General features: G+C 35.9%; 1 protein-coding gene across 4 annotated transcripts; it reads right to left on the minus strand.

Annotated features, from left to right (window-relative positions):
• Window positions 1-235: 235 nt before the first annotated feature.
• Window positions 236-18,797, minus strand: LOC110700265 (uncharacterized mitochondrial protein AtMg00810-like). Of its 4 annotated transcripts, none has more exons than XM_021877790.1 (6): window positions 18,030-18,797; window positions 17,468-17,640; window positions 13,620-14,779; window positions 9,739-13,371; window positions 8,430-8,486; window positions 236-7,376 (listed from the first exon to the last, which is right to left on the minus strand). In XM_021877790.1, the coding sequence occupies exon 4, from the start codon at window positions 11,593-11,595 to the stop codon at window positions 10,387-10,389; it is 1,209 nt and encodes a 402-aa protein (XP_021733482.1). In that variant the 5' UTR covers window positions 11,596-13,371; window positions 13,620-14,779; window positions 17,468-17,640; window positions 18,030-18,797; the 3' UTR covers window positions 236-7,376; window positions 8,430-8,486; window positions 9,739-10,386. The 4 variants fall into 4 exon arrangements, with proteins under 4 accessions (XP_021733482.1, XP_021733475.1, XP_021733496.1 ...); XM_021877783.1 differs by having other exon boundaries at window positions 236-6,612; window positions 7,349-7,376; window positions 13,620-17,640; XM_021877804.1 differs by lacking the exon at window positions 17,468-17,640.
• Between the last annotated feature and the right edge of the window lie 3,903 nt (window positions 18,798-22,700).

Below are 22,700 nucleotides of genomic sequence, written 5' to 3' on the forward strand. Positions count from 1 at the left end.
ACTTTCCTCTTTTAGTTTTTCCTAATCCCTTCCCTAATAAAATTTGTTAAAATCATAGTTTCCTAAAATAAAACCCCAACTTTTATAAAATAAATAATTAAACAAACTTTCCTTTAGTAAAAATATTTCCAAACTTACATAGGATAAATAATTAAAATACCATAATTAAAATATTAAAATTATTTAAATACCTTTATAAAATACATATTTGAAATAAAATACGTATAAAAATACGGGGTGTTATAGTCTATCCCCCTTAAAAAAAAGTTTCGGGAACGAAATTCAAAATTTTTCCTCTTTTTGTATAATATTGTTTTACCTTTTGTCATTCGTTTACTCTTTGAGAGCACAACTTTTCAAAATCCTTGGTAAAAATTTTGCAAACACACAAAATGACTTAAAATATAGGGAAAAGCGCGAAATTCTACCGCATTCTACCCCCTTAAAGAAAACGAGTTACGCCCCCATAACTCAACATACCTGAAACAACTCTGGGTATTTCTTTTTCATTTCATCTTCTGCTTCCCAAGTGGCTTCCTTATATTCTTGGTTAGACCAAAGCACTTTTACAATCTTAACATTATTATTGCGTGTACTACGTACTTTACTGTCAAGAATCTTGACAGGTCTTTCTTCACAAGTTAAGCTTTGATCTAATTCAATGGTTTTGGGTTGTAACACATGGGATTTATCAGCAATGTACCTTCTCAATAGGGACACATGGAATACGTCATGTACTTTACAAAGCTCTATAGGTAAGGCTAACCTTTAAGCTACTTTGCCTATTCTTTGTAGTATTTCATATGGACCAATATACTTTGGGTTGAGCTTTCCTTTCTTCCCAAATCTCATCACTCCTGTCATTGGTGACACCTTTAACAATACTTTATCACCAATTTCGAACTCTTCTTCTCTACGCTTCAAGTCTGCATAGCTTTTTTGGCGATCTTGAGCTGCTTGAATTTTGGCTTGAATTTCCCTTACTTGATTTATTGTATCCTCAATCATTTGAGGCCCTAGAATCATACTTTCACTAATATCGTTCCAACAAATTGGACTACGACACTTCCTCCCATACAAGGCCTCAAATGGATCCATTTCTATGCTCGCATGATAACTATTGTTGTAGGAAAATTCAATTAAGTCCAAGCTATCTTACCATCCTCCTTGGAAGTCTATAACACAGGCTCTCAGCATGTCCTCCAAGGTTTGAATGGTTCTCTCGGTTTGTCCATCTGTGGAAGGGTGAAATGTCGTACTCATCTTAAGGGTTGTACCAAAATTTTCCTGTAGACTTATCAAGAGTTTTGAAAGAAACCTTGATTCTCTATCAAACACTATGTCCTTTGGAACCCCATGTAACCTCACAACATGTTTGATGTAACCTTTCGCAAGTTGCTCCATCTTCCAACTCTCTTTCATTGGTATAAACACCGCAGATTTTGTAAGTCTATCCACCACTACCCAAATGGTGTCATTTCCACTACTTGACTTAGGAAGGCAAGTTACAAATTCCATTGAAATGCAATCCCAATTCCATCCTGGCATTTCCAATGATTGCACAGTCCCTTGAGGTCTCTTGTGTTCTATCTTCACCTTTTCGCATGTTAAACACTTTTCCAAAAACTCTGCAACCTCATTTTTCATTCTAGGCCACCAAAACATCTTCTTTAAATCCTTTATAGCTTGTCCCCTCCTGGGTGTACTGATTATGGTGTATTGTGGCCTTCTTCCATCAACTTTCTTTTTACTTCTTCACAATTCTGTGGTACACTCCATCTACCTTTGTATCTCAAACTCCCATCTTCATGAATTTTAAGTCTGTAGCTTTTCCTTGATTAATTTTCTCGTGAATCCTGTCCTACTTCACATCCCCCTCTTGGTTTGCTCGTATCTCATCTAATATTGTTGGTTGGATGCTTAGGTTCGCAAGAATACCTTCTGGTACACCCCATTCTACAACTTCTAAATTCAGTTTCATCATTTCTCTATACAACTCATTAGCTACTACTAATGTGTTTAATCCATGACTAGATTTACGACTTAGAGCATCTACAACTACGCACGCTTTCCCCTCATGGTATTGTATATCTAAGTCATAATCCGTCGTATACTCCAACCATCTTCTTTGACAACAGTTTAAATCCCTTTGGGTGAAAATGTACTTTAAGCTCTTATGATCTGTGTAAATTCTACATTTCACTCCATATAGGTAATGGCGCCAAATCTTTAGTGCAAAAATGATTGCAGCTAACTCCAAATCATGGGTTGGGTAATTCACTTCGTGGGTCTTTGACTGCCTCGATGCATATGCAATCACCTTTCCATTTTGCATAAGCACACACCCTAAACCATTCTTTGATGCATCACTATACACATTATACATTCCACTATCATCTGGTAGTGTAAGCACTAGTGTTATAACTAGTTTGTGTTTCAAGAGTTGGAACACCTCTTCACACTTGTCATCCCACTCAAACTTCTTGTATTTCTTCATTAGAGTGGTCATAGGTTTAGAAATCTTTAAAAAGTCCTTAAAAAAATGCCTATAATACCCTGCTAAATCTAAGAAGCTCCGCACATCCGATATTGTCTATGGTGTAGGCCAACTCTTAACAGCTTCTATTTTGGCTGGGTCTAATTCTACTCCATCCTTGGACACAAAATGGCCTAAAAATTCTACCTTTTCTAACCAAAACTCACACTCAGAAAACTTTGCGTAAAGGTGATTTTCCCTTAGTGCTTGTAGAATTGCCCTTAGGTGTTCTGCATGTTCCTCTTTGCTTTTCGAATACACCAATATATCATCTACAAACACAACTACAAACTTATCCATAAATTGATGAAACACCCTATTCATCAAATTCATAAAGATTGCAGGAGCATTTGTCAATCCAAATGGCATAACTGTAAACTCGTAGTGTCCATATCTTCTCCTAAACGCAGTTTTAGGGATGTCCTCATCTGCAATCCTCAATTGTTGATACCCCGACCTCAAATCAATCTTCGAAAACATTGTGGTACCCTTTAATTGATCAAACAAATCATCGATTCTTGGTAGGGGGTACTTGTTCTTTATGGTCACTTTGTTTAATTCCTTATAATCAATGCACAACCTCATACTCCCATCTTTCTTCTTCACAAATAGCACTAGCACTCCCCAAGGAGAAGCGCTTGGTCTAATGTGTCCCTTATCCAACAAGTCTTGCAATTACTCCTTTAACTCACTCATTTCTGCAGGTGCCATTCGATATGGTGCCTTGGATATTGGGGCTGTTCCAGGAACTAAATCTATAGTAAAGTCTATTGCCCTGTTAGGTGGCATTCTAGGAATCTCCTATGGAAATACATACGGAAATTCATTGACTACTTCTATATCCTCTAAGTTCGTCACCTGTTCATGATCCATATTTCTAACATTACAGAAATATACTGGATGCCCCTTCTTCATGTACTTTGCTAATTTTAGCATTGTTATTAACCTTGGGCACTTGGTTTCACCATGCATCCAGTAAGTCACTGATTCATTTCCACTTGTGACCATCTTCACTTTCTATGACCTACAACTTATCTCAGCATTAAACTTACTCAACCAGTCCATTCCTAAAATGAGATCAAAGTCACTCAACCCAAACTCAATGAGGTCAGACAAGAATACCATCCCTTCTATTTCTAAAGGTACATTTCTAAAAGTTTTGGTTCATTTCACTACCCCACCCGTAGGTATAGTTACAGGTAGGTCAACTACTTCTACTGTGTTTAAGAAGTCTTTAAGTTTTGAAACAATACCCTTAGAAACAAAAGAAAAAGTTGCACCAGAATCAAACAATACTTTAACAGGAATAGAGTTCATAAAAAAAGTACTAGTGATCACATATTTTGTGGAATTCGCCTCATGCTTACTCAAAACATTCAGTTTCCCTGCAGCTCCACCTTTCTGTTGATTGTTCCCACTGTTATTGTTATTGCTCTTCACCCCATTTTGTTGCACTCCCTTATTCTCAGTAAAGTTTTTGTTGTTCCCTTGGAAATTCCTCTAGTTTCCTCTTGAATTATTGTTGTTCTTCCTGTTCCCATTAGTATTGTTGGAGAAACACTTATATTCCCTATGCCCCAAGCTTATTACAAGCGCTACAAGCAAGCAAATTGCCTTTGCAATCCTTTCCAAGGTGATTATTTCTACACCTCTTACAATAATAAGTCCTCCCATTCTTGTTATTCCCTTGATTATGGTTTCTAGCCCCTACATTGTTATTACGTCCTCCCTGACGATTATTTCCCTAGAAGTTGTTACTGTTGTGGAAGTTATTGTAATTTTGGTGGTACTTCTACTTCTTAAAACCATTTTGGTTTCCCTGTTGGTTAACAAAAACTTGCCCCACCTCCTTCCTCTTCTCTCTTCCTTCTATCTCAGCTAACTCCTTCTTTTTCTTCTCCTCCAATGCGTAAAGGTGTGCGGCCCTTCCATATACTTCATCCAAGGTCTCAAACACTTGCCCGCACGGCTTTAACTGCAAATCAGTAGTCAAGCTACTCTCAAACTTTCTAGCCTTTGCCTTTTCTTTAGCAACAGACTCTTCAGCAAAACGGGACAACTCAATAAACTTGGTGTAGTATTCAGTAACTGGCATCTTTTCCATCTTAAGGTTTGAGAACTCCTTTTGCAAAAAGATAGGGTAAAACTTGTCTCTCACCTTTTCTTGGAACTTAGCTTAATTGAATCCAGGTAGTGCTCTAATTGTAGTTTCATTTTGTTTCCACCAAAGGTCAACCTCACCCCTCAGATAGTAGGTAGCACAACTTACTTTTGAATTTTCAGGGCATCCTACAGCTCCAAACAGCTTCTCAAACACCCTCAACCAGTTTTCCAATATAGTAAGATTAGGCTCTCCTTGATATGTTAGTGGCTTACTATGAGCCACCCTCTTAAAAAGATCCCCCTGGGCATCCCCATTACCATTTGAGTTTCTTGCTAACTGCACTAAGTTCACTAAGTTTGTTTTCATCGGTGTTAGTGTTGCTTCCCCCTGCCATCTTTCTTCTCTTGAATTAAAGAATAAGGCTCTAAATTAAATATGGATTAGGTTAGCTCCCAAGGCATACACTCAATTATGCATTAATATCCTTAAAACATTCACAATAATTTTGAAGCTAGTGAATTTTGGGGTATAAGTAGTAGAATTCCCGAAATTCGTAGCTTTATCAATTAATTATTGATTGCTAACCAACCATACATTTAATAAAGCATCATATAAATAAATAAAAAATAATTCCCATGAACCCTCAAGGCTTGAAACTATGAATTAAATTTAATAGGAGGAAGGTTTGTAGATTTAGGATGGTAATACGTGATGAAAAGATATTGGAGATGGAATTATTTATTGTGATTGGGATGAATTAAATTGAAAGAAGGAATTAAAGAAATAAAATGGAATTTTATTGATGTAAAGAAAGAATAAAATACTGAAATATAAATGAGTTTAATCACTTACGAATTTTCATAAGTTCATCACTGAATCCTTGTGGCATACCACTTATTACTTAGACTGTAAATAATGACAATATTAAAAATAAACTAAGAGTTCCTGCTGAAAAGAAATTATAGGAGTTTAATCCTTTCGGACGTTATCCCTTTTGTCAGTGGATTTTTTGTAGCTTGAAGAATCAAAGTCAGAATCATTTGTCTCCTCTATTGGTTCATGTGACTCAGGTTCAGGTTCTACTTGCACAAACTCCCCTTTTTCCTCCTCATCAGATGAAATTTTTATTATTATTGGAGTAGGAGGTGGATTAGGATTAGAAATCTTCATAAGTGAACTATCTCCCTCTTGTTGTTCTCCATTTTCTTCCTAATTACCCCTTGACAAAGAAGAAGAATTTCTTGGTTGTTGATTAGGAGGAGGATTGTTCCCTACTAGATTATCATAGTAGTAGTCAGGGTAGGGAAGATTTAAGTGCTGACAATGAGCTTTTTGCACTCTTACGAGATAATTAGTCATGAAAGCATAATCTAGATACCACTGGCCATAATAATCTTTGTATTTATAATAATTTGGAATGTCTCCTGGAAGGTAAAAATTAGAAAATCTCTCTTTGACAGAAATTAAAGGAGGCTCCTCTGGAAGAAAATGGACAATCATAGCCGAAATACGATCAGGAGTGTCATAAACTTTGTCTCGTAAGACATTGTTCATGTAGGAACAAAAGTATCTGATCTTTTCTACAAAGTCGTAGGAGTGTTCATTATGTTTCTTAACAAGTGATCCCATTTGAGTAAATTTGCTAGGAAAGATTGGCATCCTGTAGAGGAAAAGGCTTAGAAAAGAATTCCCTTCCCAAAGAAAATAAAATAAACAACACAGTGTTTGCAGGAAATTAAGTTTGGTGTTCAATCATACACTTTTGAAATATCACATGTAATAATACACATATTGCATGCTTTCATCAACAAATATCTAGTCATACAACATGCTTGAACACCACAAAATAAAATCATGCACATAGGAAAGAAACTAAATTTTTAGCCTATATGCCCTTTTCTTTTCCTACCCAAGCTCACCAACATATTAATAAAAGCTTTTAAAGCATAATTCTGACCTGAATCCTTGCTTCCTGCAAAAATTAACAAACTAAATTATTTTTACCCTGCTTTAAATTTTTTTTGAAATTTAGGGGAAAAAGGGCCAATATTTCGGCCCTATTAACAAAAAAAATTCGGACACTTCAAAATAAAATAAAATAAAATTCGAGTGTCTTCTAAATATATTTTTTTTCCAAATCAAAATAAAATAAAAAGAAAATATTCGGTCCCACTTAAAAAAATTGGAACAAAATTAACACTGCATAATTAAATTAGCACTTGGCCAAGTTTAAAACATAGTAAAAAAAGACATTTTTGGGTTAGTGGTAATTTAAAATCTCAACCTAAGCTCCCAGATACCACTTTGTAACACCCTAGAAATTCCTTTCCTTAAAATACCTCTTTTACCCTTTTAAAAATACGAATTAGGAATATCTAAGACATTACCGCCAACGTTAAAACGGCTAAGGCAACTAGAAAAGATACATAGCGGGAGACTTAAAATCAAAACCATTCAAAAAAAAGTCAACTTAAAAGTCAACAAACAAAAATGAAGTTTAAAACCAAAACAAACGAAGTCAATTAAAATTAAACTACAACTTGGAACCATTAAAGGTGCTTATTCAAACCAAACCAAATCCACATCCTTGGTTAGTCCATATATAAAATAACACCATATATATTCAATGCATAAAACAGGTCGTAAACTAATAGAAACTAGCTTGATTCGGTGTTCACTCAAGCCCCGTCATATATATGCTTCAATACCTGAAAAGCTTATCTCTACTTGCTTCCACTACTCTCCATTAAAATGGGTCATCATAGGGCCAAGATAAAGACATGGCCAAAACACACAGACACACATAATCAACAAATCTGAGTACATAAGCGTAATTAAACACACTAACATGCTTTCACCAATCAACGCACACACTTACCTCCATGCACCTGTTTACAAGCACACATAACATTCAATAAGAATCATTATCTAGACACTAAATAATTTGTTTAGTGTTGATTACGCATCGAACGGGTTTCCAAATCTACCTCCCCCAAATAAATTGAGGTTAACTTACACGAGAGCTAACCGTGCTAGCGATAAAGCCACACATAGGTGGCAGAATTCCTGCGCATAATAATAAATAAAAAGGAAGGTACAGCGTCCTGTATTCCATTAGAAGTTATGGTTAAATACAAATTCCCATAACTCCCCTCATATGTTCATACTCAAGGTATATACATTCCAAGAGTTTTGGTGCGTAATCTCTTTCACTTTACATTATTTACATATTATTAGACTTGGTGATGACTTTCAAAGCATAATAATTCAATCAACAACAATTATTCAATCAACAAACATACCAATTTAATTCTTGAATATTTAGTGACCACATAATATTTATTGTTGGACCTTTTTTAATTCTACCTCAGTGTCAAAGACACGTTAAACGCATAAAGCGCAAAAAATCCTATCCCTCGATGTTAAAAACACCTTAAGTGCACAAAGGCACTAGCACATAATTTATTTTTCGTGCACATAGACACTTATATGTTATATGAACCACAATAAAATTCCTTTTCGATATTACAAGCCAAATTAAACATGTAGTTTAAATAAACATGCACTCTAACATGCCCTAAATAAAAGATTAGTCCATATAATCATGCCAAAAGTATAATTTTACAATCCATAAACCATCACAAATAATTCATGCTTCACAATTCAATCACCAACACCAATAATTCACAATTTCATAGATAAACCTTAGCATGATACTACTTGTAATTGATCGAAGTCAAGCCTAGCATGATACTACATCACCAAAATATGCTAAGTACGGGAACATACCTTGAGTATGATTTAAAAATCGCCATGACTAATAGAAATCGCTTACTTCAAATTCTCCTACACATTAAAGTCATAATAGAGTATTAAAATCCACTCTAAACAAATTTCCAGCAATATATACTATTATAAAACTCCTCATAATTTAATTAAAATAGGCTGAAATTATATTTAATACACCATACTTAAGTCTCAATTAATGGGTAATTGAAATTTCTTCAAGAATCATAATATTAAGTGCTCTACATAAAATTTCAGCACTTTATTTTAATTAAAACTTGCTGTGAAGTAGCCTTAAAATACTTTAATCAAAGATCTAAACCATAATACATCATACTCTTTCAATAATTCATAAATCAAGAGCCTAAGGTTTCAAAATTTGGGGCTTTTTAATTAAAAATAAACTCTGAAAATTAATCAACATAATTATAATAATCAAACATCAAAATGAAATCCCAAAAATCATAATTTACAATTATATTAAAGCATAGATTAAATTACAGCAAGAAAGATTAGATTTTTTTTTTAAGTTTTCTTTTTTTCGAAAATCGGGACTTCCGACATCAGACCGGCGCCACTACAAGCACTGGTGGTCGTCGCTGCTGCCGGTAGGGTGGCTGGTGGTCGGTGGCCCACTGGTGGTGGCGCTTGGCGGTGGTGGTGGTGGTCTGAAAACAAAAGGGAAAGGGGAAGGAGAAAGAAAAATAAGGAGAAAAGGAAGAGAAATTTACCTTGGGTTTTCTCCACTCTTGGCAAAGTTGATTTGCCTCATAAGAGGGATATTTATACCCCTTCTCTATAACCCCTTTTACCCTTAACTTTCCTCTTTTAGTTTTTCCCAATCCCTTCCCTAATAAAACTTGTTAAAATCATACTTTCTTAAAATAAAACCCCAACTTTAATAAAATAAATAATTAAACAAACTTTCCTTTAGTAAAAATATTTCCAAAATTACATAGGATAAATAATTAAAATACCATCATTAAAATATTTAAATTATTTAAATACCTTTATAAAATACATATTTTAAATAAAATACGTATAAAAATACGGGGTATTACACAAATAGTCGAATACTCATTTTATTAGAAATGGGTTTAAATTTTTGTTCGTGAGTACGTATATGATACTATGATCATATAAAAAGAAAATACTACTATGATTCATCATCAGTAAGGAAATCGAGTTAAAAAAAAACAAAGCTAGTAATACATAATCATTAACTAAGAAAAACAAGAGTTGCATGCTTTCAAAACATAAAAGTCAACTTATACCCATGATTAAGAGCAAATAAAAGATGTAATAAGCTCACTTTGGTTTCGCGTGTACAGAGTAGTCTCAAAGACCATTCTTAGTTTCACCAAGCATGCCATGAATTGAGGAAGGAGAAGAGTACGTGGCTGCGGTGCGTGAGCATGGTGGCAAGGAAAGAGATGACCACAACCATTTCAAGCAAAGGGAAGAGCGGTGATAGCCGCGGTAGTTATGCATGTACGGTGATACGTTAAATATATATGGAGTATTATTTTTCCAGGAACTTGAAAGAAATTAAGGGTACGAATCATAAGATGAAGTTTGCTAAAGTGATAAGCTTGAGTATTAGACGACAACCAATTATAAGGAAGCAAAATGTGACTTTGGATCATCAATTCTTAGCCGTGAAGGAGTGAGATAAGCTCGATATTGATTGGTTAGCCCAAATTAAGAAACAAGTAAAAAGAACAAGCTAAATTGACTTTAGTCTTCATAATTTAGCCGTGAAGAATAAAGGGGTGAAGGTAAGAGGTGGGTTTTGTCTTCTTATTCCCTTGTGAAGTATTATTGCTAGAATATTAAGAAAAAAATGAAGGAAATCAATTCCGTCGTTTTCTCATTATACACACGAGTATATATACATAATGCCTAATAGGGTTGGAAGCCCAATAAAGTAAACTATATATTTTACAAATATATACAAAGTCTAACAAACCCCCGCAGTCGTAGCGGGAGATTCTCGTACGCTAAGACTGTCCCGAAAATCATTGAATAGTACGCGCGGAAGCCCTTTAGTGAATATATCAGCAATTTGATAACGGGATGGTACATGAAGCACACGAACTTCACCACGAGCCACCTTCTCACGGACGAAGTGAATATCCTTCTCTATGTGCTTAGTGCGCTGATGCTGAACTGGATTGCCTGATAAATATATCGCTTTAACATTGTCACAATAAACCAGGATAGCTTTCTGAATGGGACGATGTAACTCTAATAATAAATTCCTAATCCAACATGAATCAGAAACCACATTAGCAACGCCCCTGTATTCCGCTTCAGCACTACTTTTAGAGAGAGTTGGTTGCCGTTTGGAAGACCAAGAAATAAGATTATCACCAAGAAACACACAGTACCCAGAGGTGGAACGACGGGTGTCTGGACACCCACCCCAATCTACATCTGTATACGATATAAGACGATCAACATCGGACTCGTACAGATGCAAACCAAAAGATAAAGTACCCTGAATATAGCGTATGATACGCTTTAGAGCACTCATATGCTCATTTGTCGGAGCATGCATATGAAGACAAACTTGCTGCATAGCATAAGAAATGTCAGGGCGAGTGAAAGTAAGATACTGAAGAGCACCTGCAAGACTACGGTACATAGTCGGATCAGCATAAGGAGTATCATCGGTTGCACTAAGCTTAGACTTCGTGTCAACCGGAGTGGGACTAGGACTGCAGTTCGACATCCCTGCACGCTCAATAATGTTGGCAGCATATTGCTTCTGAGATAAAAATAGACCTTGGGCATGGCGAGTGACAGCAATCCCCAAAAAGAAACTCAGAGGACCTAGATCCTTCATAGCAAATTCCGAACCCAAGAGAGACATAAAATGCTTACGATGACGATCAGATGAGGCCGTAAGTATAATGTCATCGACATACAACAGAATATATGCAACATCAGAACCATTCATGTATATGAATAAAGAGTGATCTGATTGACTGTGAGTGAACCCAATAGTAGCAAGAAAATCAGCAAATCGTTGATACCAAGCTCGAGGGGCCTGTTTCAAACCATATAAGACATAATCAGGATGATCTTTATCACGAAAACCCATGGATTGATGCATATAGACAGTTTCATTAAGATGAACATGTAAGAAAGCATTCTTGACATCCATTTGATGAATAGGCCTAGCTTTGGAGAGAGCAATACTTAGCACTGTTCGAATAGTAGCAGGTTTGACCACGGGGCTAAACGTCTCATCACAATCGATCCCCTGCTACTGAGTCTTACCATCACCTACAAGACGAGCTTTATAACGCTCAAAAGAACCATCAGATTTATGCTTATGCCGAAAAATCCACAATGACCGAATAACATTCACATCGGGTGGTCTAGGCACCAAATCCCAAGTCTTATTATCAATTAAAGCATTATATTCATCCAACATTGCATCTTTCCAATTTTGATCACAGAGCGCACTAACGGGATTTTTAGGAATAGGGGAAAGAGCCGTAGTGGTTGAGGTGTGAAAATTGGAAGAATACTTCGGATTTGGCTTGAAAATACCATTGATAGCACGAGTTTTCATGCGGTGTAGCATGGGATTGATGGGCCTAGGAGAAGAGATTGGTGAGTGAATATTTTCAGCATGAGAATGTGGGCTAGGGGAAGCTGACGAGTCCATGAGAGGAGTTGGGGAGAACATGGGCTGCTGTGGAGCAGGGCCCGGAGTGAGAGCAGCATTGGGGGAGCTAACTGGGCCCGTGTGAGACTGCGGCCCAAGTGAAGTAGAAGAGAGAGAGCGAACTGGGCCCGTGTGAGACTGCGGCCCAGTTTGAGAATTTGGAGAAGTGGGCTGAGGAATTGGATCAGGCTTATGTTGTCGTGGTATTGGGTTTGGATTGATGGCATGCATTATGGAGGGGATGGCATTGTCACTCAAAAAATCATAACTTGAAGGAGTGGGTTTGTGTAGATTGGAGAATGGAAATTCGGTTTCTACAAACCGCACATGACGACAAATTATAATTTTACCACTAGACATATCATAGCACTTAGAGCCACGATGATTAGAAGCCGGACCTAAATAAGCACAAGGGGTTGATCTCTCCTGCAATTTGTGAATTGTAGTAGAAGGAAATAAGGGAAATCATAAACACCCAAAGACACGCAAATCGGAGTAAGAATGATCACTTTGATAGAGGATTTGCGTGGGAGAGAGATTATCTGACACCTTAGTAGGGTGTATATTGAGAAGGTACGTTTCCATAGAGAGTGCATGATGCCAAAAGGATTGCGGCATAGATGCATGAGAGAGAAGGGTTCAAATGATATTATTGATGGATTTTATGTGTCTTTCGGCTTTGCCATTTTTTGGAGATGTGTGAGGGCAAGAGAGACGAAAGAGTAACCCATGTTAATCAAAGAACTGCTCAAAGGTACCATTAATATATTCGATGCCATTGTCACATTAAAATGTTTTGATATGACGTTCAAATTGAGTTTTGACAAGGGCATGGAAAGACAAAAATAATTGTTTAACCTGTGATTTATTGGCAATAGGAAATGTCCACAAAAATTTGCTATAGTCATCAAGAAAAAGAACATAATAACGGTGCCCGGAAGAGCTAGCAATAGGAGAAGTCCAAAGATCACTATGAATAATATCAAATGGTAAGAAAGTATATGATAAAGAATCATAGAAAGGCAACTTAGAATGTTTCCCTAGAGGACATGATGAGAAAAAAAATTTACAAGCCTTATTACAATCAATAAACTTATTACTACGAAGAGTGTTGATAATTGCATCGCCAGGATGACCTAAACGATTGTGCCAAAGATCGGTAGAGAATGTAGTAAAAGCTGACTGATTTGAGTGATTGGCTTGAGTATTAGAGAAAAGTGGATAAAGATCCCCGGTACTGTCACATCTCATTAGTCTGATCCCCGTCTGTAAGTCATTAACAGAAAAGCCAAAAGGGTCAAAAGAAATCGAAACCATATTGTCAGTGGTAAATTTACGAACAGAGATCAGATTTTTAATGAGTTTAGGAGCATGAAAAATATTGCTAAGAGTGAACGGAGGATGAGGAGGGGGTAAAATAGTGCTACCATGACCAATAACCGGAATTAAATGATCACTACCAACAACAATGTTTTGATGCTTATTGCTTGAATTGAAATAAGAAGAGAGAATACCTGCATCCGCCGTCATATGAGACGTTGCGCTGGTATCCATATAATAATTCCCATCAGGCTGAGAGAATGAAAGAGCATGCATTGCGGCCTCAATGTCTGTTGGAGTGTAGCTGACTGTGGAAGGAGAAGAAGCTGGAACACTCGCATTGTATGCTTGAGGTCTAGGCCCAAGCGCACCTGGCCCATTAGAAGAGCGTTGGGCCGCATAGTTTGGCCTTGGTTGCTAAGAGAAAGCAAGATATGGACATGGTGGAATTGTCCATCCACCCCACCCCGGTTGCCACTGTGGCCATTGCCCCTGCTGAGGTGGCCCCTGCTGACGTGGCTGCTGTTGCCACTATGGCTGCTGATGTGGCGGTTGACTGGAGTTTGACCCATTTGACTGCTGCCCCTTTTCTTCCCATTGTTCTTGTTCCTGCCTTTGTTGTTGTTGCGATTTTTTCTTGAAGAGGAATCATTTTGAGAAGAGTCGGACGCAACTAAAGCGGCACCCCCGGCACGGCCCCCAGAACCACCATTTTCACGAGCCAGACGTGCTTTAATAGTACGCTCTGCCATTTTCAACCTCGAACGACAACTTTCAAATGAAGGCAAAGGCTCTTGATTTTGTATGTAGTCTACCGTACCACTATACGCCTCAGGTAAGGAACCCGTGAGACGCAAAACCAAACGCCCGTTAGTGACCGAAGCCTCAACATCAGCCAACCTGTCCGCCAGAGATTGGAGGTGATTGCAAAAAATATCGATCGAGATGAAATCCTCGAACAGAGCATTAGCAAAATCCTCCTCAAGATGGGTAGCGCGAGAAGCTTTGTTATCTTGGAAAAGGGATTCAAGACGCTTCCATGCCCCTTCTGCCGTGTCTTCGCGTTTGAGAACGGCATTGAGAAGATCGGGAGAAATGGTGTTGTAAATCCAGTGCAACACAACAGCATCTAATCGCTTCCAGGAGATCGGATCAGCCTTCTTAGCCGCATCATATGCAGCCTTGGCCGTTGCCTCCGTTGGTGGAACCAAATGATCATAAAGATCATGAACCCTAACAAGATTTGTAAACAACGTAGCCCAAGAATGATACAAGCTCTGCTCATTGTCTAATGTAATGGGAATTAAAGACTTGACATTAGTGACGGTGAGCGCAGGATGAAACTTAGGTGTGTCTGCCATGAGAAAGAGAGAAGAAGAAGAAGATTATTGGAGAAGAAGAAGAGAGATGCGGCTAGGGTTAGGAGGAAAGGATCGAAAGAGTATCTGATACCATGAAGGAAATCAATTCCGTCGTTTTCTCATTATACACAAGAGTATATATACATAATGCCTAATAGGGTTGGAAGCCCAATAAAGTAAACTATATATTTTACAAATATATATAAAGTCTAACAAAAAATGATGATAAGAACAAATTGCTATTGTGATAATCATGGGGTTATGAGCAACTAATTATTAAAGAATAAAAATTAGACTTTGTATCATCAATATCATAACTGCGAGGGATATGAAGAAACAAGAGGTGGGTTTCGTCTCTTTTGGCGAGCAAATCATGTTTGTAATTTTACTGTCCGTAAAAATATAGGTTTTGATGCAAATTTTTAAATATTTTACCAAACATAAAAATATCATTTTACCCGAATAAATTTTGGAATAAATTACTTTCCTTTAAAAAAATTTGCTTCCGGGATTATATAATCTTAAAATAAAAGTTAAGACTAAAACATTCTTACTGGTTAAAATAGAGATTAAAACTTAATCAAGCTTTTAATATAGATTAGAGCATAATAAATCATGTTTTAAAATCTCGGGTATTACATCTTTACACCCTTATAAAGAGTTTTGTCCTCAAAACTTGGCATTTCATAACTTAGAATCACTGTAACTAATATTACCTCATAAATCAAATTATAACATTACTTATGAATTAAATCCTCTAACTTAAATCTAATAACAAGTATGATACTCAAACCTCAAATCAAGTTCATATCCCAAAATTCTTAACCTCAAATCATATTCATATCCCAAAGATGGACTTCCATGTCCCACTAATCATTTTCCAAGTCCCAAAAATTATAACCTCAAATTAATTTCATTTCTCAAAGATACTCTTCAATAACCTAAAAATCAACTTCTGTATCCTTAAGATTATACTCTGGCGGTGCGAGTCTACGACCCGCACTTCCGGTAGAGTTTTTCTCTGATACCAAACTGTAACGCCTTGACTTTTAATCGACGTCATCGGACCGTATTTAACTCGTCATTCGCAACGGAATTAATTAACAATAGATAAACCATTCTTTACTCTTCATACAAAGCGAAATCAATTATATATAGATAATCTCATAGCCACCTATGGGTTATGGGCCCATAAATAAACATACTTCTTAAGGAGAATATTCAATAAAAAATACAACTCCAGTCTTCCTTACTGTAATAAAACAATAATCAATCTATCTCAGCTCTCGATGATTGATAATAAATAAGCTTTGATTCCATATTCCCTAAACTAAGTAAACTCCTTTAATGCTTTTACTTTTGATTAACTTCAGCTCCGTCATTATTATCCCTTTAGTTATCCATAAAAATAGAAAACAAACAAAATACAGGAAATTCCAAAAATTTGTGGAAAACTCAGTAACATTACTCTAGCCTGTAAAAGTAGTTTTTCTTTCAAAATCATTTGAGCATATATCATACATACAAAGTTGTTCAAAAATAATCTAACATCATTATTTTTTAAAAAACTGTGTCGGCAAGGATCATTCCCTTTACGTAAGATTATAGGTAATTACAGGTTTTGGACATAACATAACTTTCATTCGTGTGGGAATGTTTCCCCCTTTCATTAACATACTTTCCTCCACCTGTAAGTCGCCTATTTTCCACATTCAGTTCACTTTCCAATGTCGACAAAAGTTACATCTATTGTATTATATTAAATAAACAACTGTATAACTTCATAAAAATTCATAGCACATTGGCACATTTCATAATCATTCATTCGTAGCACTTAATTGAGTAAAATAATCATTATTGTTAAACTTAACAGGGACATTAGCAAAACAGATCACACACACATAATTTATAATTAACAAAATAACTAGAAAAACCTGTCGTTCATAGCATTCTTATCACCTTGTATGATGGTAAGACATGTATATAAACTATCGTACATATCAACATATTATAATACTCATCAATAGAGTATCCTTGTGAGTTCTCATAAGTCCTTTAATATAATTCAGGAATTCGTAATCTTTTTGGTGGAAATGCTAGTCGCTGGACAATATGACATGGCAGAACGTCTTCCGCGATGGGCCGGTGCCCATAACATAGAGCAGGTGCTCGACATATTTGGGTTGGTGCCCCATGGGTACATGCATTGCATGACCGAAACATAACACATACTGCTAGACGCGCCAGATTTTTTACTTTCATTTATTAAGTTATTTACCTTATAATAAGTTATTCGTTGATTATTAACATACTTTCGGGAGACCCACAAATCAATTGAACATTGTATATATAAAATCATTAATATAAATCATAATGCTAAAATACATCAATAAACATGTTTATCACATCATAACTCATTAAAAATATATACAATGCATGGATATAAAAGGTCATGTCATGTCATGTCATGTCATTTGTACATAACACACTTTTAAATCATATCATGTCAAGCATATCATACAGACATACATGTGATACAACAACATGCCATTTAAAATTACACACATGCATTCACAATAACCAGACATAATTGACACACATATGAGACTAAAAATAGTTGCTAGACATATATAATATTTACATATACATGACTAGACACAATTGCTAGACATAATGATTACCTCATTTGATCATCCTTAATCATCATCTCGCTTATTTTTCCATATTTATCATCTGAACTCTCAACCTCCATCATTAATTCCTCATTACCATGACTCATTCGATCATACCAAATAATAATAAATATTCATTAGTAACCTCTCAATTCAAAACCTTTGATAAAACAAGTATAAACCTATTTTCAAAGAATAAAACAAGTATTAGCTTCTTTAGAGTAGAATAAGCACTCTTTTAAAATAGATGCTACTACTATTCATACTAGTAAAAAAATAGAGTTTAAAACTACAAATAATTCAATTACTTAGTATGAAAACTACACAAATAGTCAAATACTCATTTTATTAGAAATGGGTTTATATTTTAGTTCGTGATTACATATATGATATTATGATCATATAAAAAGCAAATACTACTATGATTTATCATCAGTAAGAAAGTCAAGTTCAAAACAAAGCTAGTAATACATAATCATTAAATCAGAAAAACAAGAGTTGCATGCTTTCCAAACATAAAAGTCAACTTATACCCATAATTAAGAGCAAATAAAAGATGTAATAAGCTCACTTTGGTTTCACGTGTACAGAGTAGTCTCAAAGACCATTCTTAGTTTCACCAAGCATGCCATGAATGGAGGAAGGAGAAGAGTACGTGGCTGCGGTGCGTGAGCTTGGTGGCAAGGAAAGAGATGACCACAACCATTTCAAGCAAAGGGAAGAGCCGTGATAGCCGCGGTAGTTATGCACGTACGGTAATACGTTAAATATATATGGAGTATTTTTATTCCAGGAACTTGAAAGAAATTAAGGGTATGAATCATAAGATGAAGTTTGCTAAAGTGATAAGCTTGAGTATTAGACGACAACCAATTATAAGGAAGCAAAAAGTGACTTTGAGTCATCAATTCTTAGCCGTTAAGGAGTGAGATAAGCTTGATATTGAGCTAAGCATAATCAAATCAACTTTGATTGGTTAGCCCAAATTAAGAAACAAGTAAAAAGAACAAGCAAAATTGACTTTGGTCTTCATAATTTAACCATGAAGAATAAGGGATTTGTTAAATGTCGCCCGCAAATCTCCACATAAAGCCCACAAATATTTTTACTTTGACTCTTTTGCCCTTTTTCTAATTTTTACCAAAACCGTAATTCACTCTCACGAAAAATGTGGAGCTGGAGTGGATCGCCGAGGGACACCGAAGAGCCGTCATCGTCGCCGGAAAGCGAGATAATCCGGGGGAAAAATTACGAAAAGTAGGGGTGGCGTCTGGTCAGGACGCCGCCACCATGGCTGTGGCGTCCTGGCCAGACGCCGCCACCATGGCTGTGGCGTCCTGGCCAGACGCCACCCCTACTTTTTGTAATTTTTTTTTTTATGTAATTTGTTATTTTTTTATTTATTTTTTTTCTTTTTTTTTGTAATTTTATTTAAACTTTTTGTAATTTTTTTTTAAATTTTATTTAAAGTTTTTGTTTTTTTTTTAATTAAACATTAACACAAAAAATTCTGATTTAAAAAAAAATATATACATTAGAAATAAAAACATTAACACATAAAACAAAAATATTAAACATTAACAAAAGAATTCTGATTTTCCAAAAAAAAAAATATTAGACAAAAAAAAAAAAAGTGGTAGGGCGCCTGGCCAGGACGCCCAGCCCCTGGTGGTGGCGTCTGCTCCGGCCGCCGAGACCAGGGGGCTGGCGTCTGACCTGGACACCCAGCCACGGCGGTGGCGCCTCTGGAAAACGCCACAACCATGGCTAGGCGTCCAGGTCAGACGCCAACCCCCTGGTTCCGGCGGCCGGAGCAGACTCCACCACCAGGGGCTGGGCGTCCTGGCCAGGCGCCCCACCTCTTCTGGTTTTTTTTTAAAAAAAAAAATTTAAAAAAAACCCTGCCACCGTGAGCCGTCCTTCCCTCCGCCGCTGTGGCCGCCAAGTCCTTGCCTTGCCGCCTCAACATTGCCGTATTTTCGGGTGATTAGAGTGTGGGTATGGGTTAGATTTTTTTATTTTAGGTTTAGGGCAATAAGGTAAATTCAATATAGATTTGTGGGCTTTTTGTGGAGATTTGCGGGCGATGTTTAGCAATCCACAAGAATAAAGGGGTGAGCAAAATTGACTTTGGTCTTCATAATTTAACCATGAAGAATAAAGGGGTGAAGGGAAGAGGTGGGTTTTGTCTTCTTATTCCGTTGTGGAGTATTATGAAGGAAATGTGTCCTCGACTCTCGTGCAATTACTAATATAATATGGATCGTATTATGGAGATAATAAATTCGTTTAGTAAGGTCTTCTTTACGTCTTGCTAGAGACCAATATTGATCATTGGGTTAAACGAATGCCAACTAAATGGATCCTATGAGGTCACACGTTACAGTGTTAGGTCGAACATGAATACTGAGTCCAAAAGTTGGGCTTAGTGAATGACTGGCCATAAAGAGTAAGATAGGAATAATTCTTGCCCTAATTAGATAATATGATTATATATAATAAAGGGCTTGGGGAAAAATAGAACAGACATTCATCTCTCAAAAGAAACAATGTAATATTTTTCCCTTCCTCTCTCTCTACAACCGGTTAGAAGTTCTCCATAGAAGAGAAGATTAATCTCTCCCGTCCAGCTAGCATTGGTGGAGGTTCGATCTACACTTGTGGACCAATATTACAGGAGCAACAACTGGGCTCTAATCTCCGCAAAAAGGTAGAAGAAAGCTTGGGAATTCACGCATCAAAGGTTAATTCTAAACTATTAAGTGATCCTTTATTTGTATATGCACGAGATCCTGTTTAGGTGCTTATGAATGAGATTCATTAAATTCCGCTTAGAGTACCTAAACCCCTATAGTGGTATCAGTTAGCCGCTTGCATATGATTTACTGGTCACAATAATATGATTATTTTGATGTGTGAATTAGGCTAATTTTAATTCGATTAAGGGGAGGAATTTAATTATGGATTAAAATAACCTTATTAAAATATGATTTTAATTGATTGGAATTGATTAAATTGTGAATTTAATTTCTCAAATAGCCTCAAACCATGTATTTTTTTTAAGAACCCTAAAGCCCTAAAATTTCGAATTTGATGGTTATGAACCCTAATTTCAATTTTAATTGTTAAATTCATATAATATAATCTATTTTTCTTATTTAAAATTGTTTAGATATGATTAATTAATTCATGTAAAATTGGTTTTATATGAATTGGGAATTATTTTAAATGAAAAGCCCTAAATTAATTAAAATGGAGATTTTGATTAATTTTTCTGAAATCATACATAAAAGAGTTTGTGTTTAATTATAATTAGATCACCAATATTAATTTTGCAAAAGTTGTGAAATTAATTTAACTCAAACAAAAAAAAAATTAAATTGGTTGAGAGAAGCAGCCACGGCTGGGTGGCAGAACCACCTAATGGTGGGCCACGGTGGCTGCTCTAGTGGTCGAAAATGGGGGAGGGGCGGCGGGGGAGTCGGTGTTGGGCAAGAGCAGATCTGAACCTGCAACTGTTGCACGGTTTCAGCTCTGCTCGAGCTGGTTGGCATGCTGGCCTGCTGCCAGGTGCCAAGCCAGCGCTGCTGTGGCTGGGCGGCTGCCTGGCTGCGGCGGCCAACTGCTGCGGTGGCTGGGCTCCGGCCTGGCTGCTGCAGCGGCTGTGACGTGGCTAGGCAGCAAGCTCAGTCACGCAGCCCCTGTTTCAGCTAAAAAAAATAAAAAATTTGATAAAGATAAATAAAAAAAAATCTGATTTATTTATTTTGGATAATACTGAAAAACTGATTTTAAGGGGATATTTAGCAATTCCAATTAAGGTTGTTTTGAATTGATTATAAGATAATTACATAATTTGATTTTTTACTCTAATTAAAATTAGTTGGTTAGCTTATTTTTAGGATAAAATCTTTTAAGTAGTTAGGATTCCAGTTTATCAAATATGATTTATATTCTAGGATTTCCTAATTAATTGATTTATCCACTTACCATAATTAAGAATATTTGATATTTTGATTATTGGTAAGTATAATATGTGATTATCCATAATTTGATTTTTTAATCAAATTAAAATTAGATGGTTAACTAATGATTAGGATGGAAGTTTAAATTGGTTAAGATAATCCTGGAATATAAATGTGATTTATTTTCTTAGATTATATATTTATTTGATTTCATCTCATTCCTAATTTAAATATATGATATTTTAATTATGGGAATGAATAATATGGAGATATTATCTAATCGTGCCCTAAAATATGTGATATTTTGAAATATACGTTGCCTTAATTAAGAATATCTGATATTTTAGTTTAGGCAAAGTATGCTATGTGATTTATTATGTGGCAATTGTATGTTATATATGATATATTATTATTGCTATAAATGACTAGTATGACCCAAAGTTTAAGTTAGAAAATACGATCTGCGTATCGTTGTGTATTTTTGTAATTTAAATACGATCTGCGTATCGTTAAGTATTTTTGTAATTTATTTTAATTATGAATTAGTTTAATTATTTAAATACTTAATTAATCCAAAGAAGAGCCCAAGATGAGAAGGCCCATGATGAAAATGGATGGAGATCCATGAAGAGTTCAAGGAGGTGCCTAATCAAGCTTAGTTCTTAGGATTAGGGGCCATACTAGCTCATATTTAATTTTATTCATTTTATTATTATTCTTAAAATGTTTATAAGGTTATTGAATGTTGTTATCAAATGCGCTAGAGTTCACTAGTTTATAACAACATAATAAACTTAAGTCCCACAAATATTGAGGCTCGCTTTTCCAAATATAAAGTACTTATTAAACCCTTGATTAATAGTAATGGGTCATGCCTCCGCAGGGTATTATTATTAATCTTGGGAGGTAAGGTGAAATTGCGAATTTTGCACACTTAATTTGGTCATCCTCAACAAAATCATCAAAAGCGTTTTGGATTTTGAAGCATGGGGATAAATGAACATATGATGTTATCTATCCAACCAAGAATTACAAGAAGTTGTAATTAGTAAAGGAGTTTACTTACCTTGAAAATGTAACCTTAAGGAAGGGCCTCCGTGCGCTTAATGCTACATAGGGATAGGATCTTGGAATCACGTTATTCATGAAGGGACACAAAATGAATATAGTGTAAAGTAGCTAAAATGATTTCAAAGGATGTTTGAATCATAAACTACTTCGATAAACATAGTTGAACTTTGTAATTATTTGCAAATATTATGTCTTTATTGATTAAT

Source organism: Chenopodium quinoa, unplaced genomic scaffold, assembly GCF_001683475.1.
Source record: "Chenopodium quinoa cultivar QQ74 unplaced genomic scaffold, ASM168347v1, whole genome shotgun sequence".
NCBI classification, from domain to species: domain Eukaryota; kingdom Viridiplantae; phylum Streptophyta; class Magnoliopsida; order Caryophyllales; family Amaranthaceae; genus Chenopodium; species Chenopodium quinoa.

Coding starts and splice junctions, on each gene's coding strand:
- LOC110700265 (XM_021877804.1), bottom strand. CDS start 11,595: ATGGATGTCAAGAATGCTTTCTTACATGTTCATCTTAATGAAACTGTC.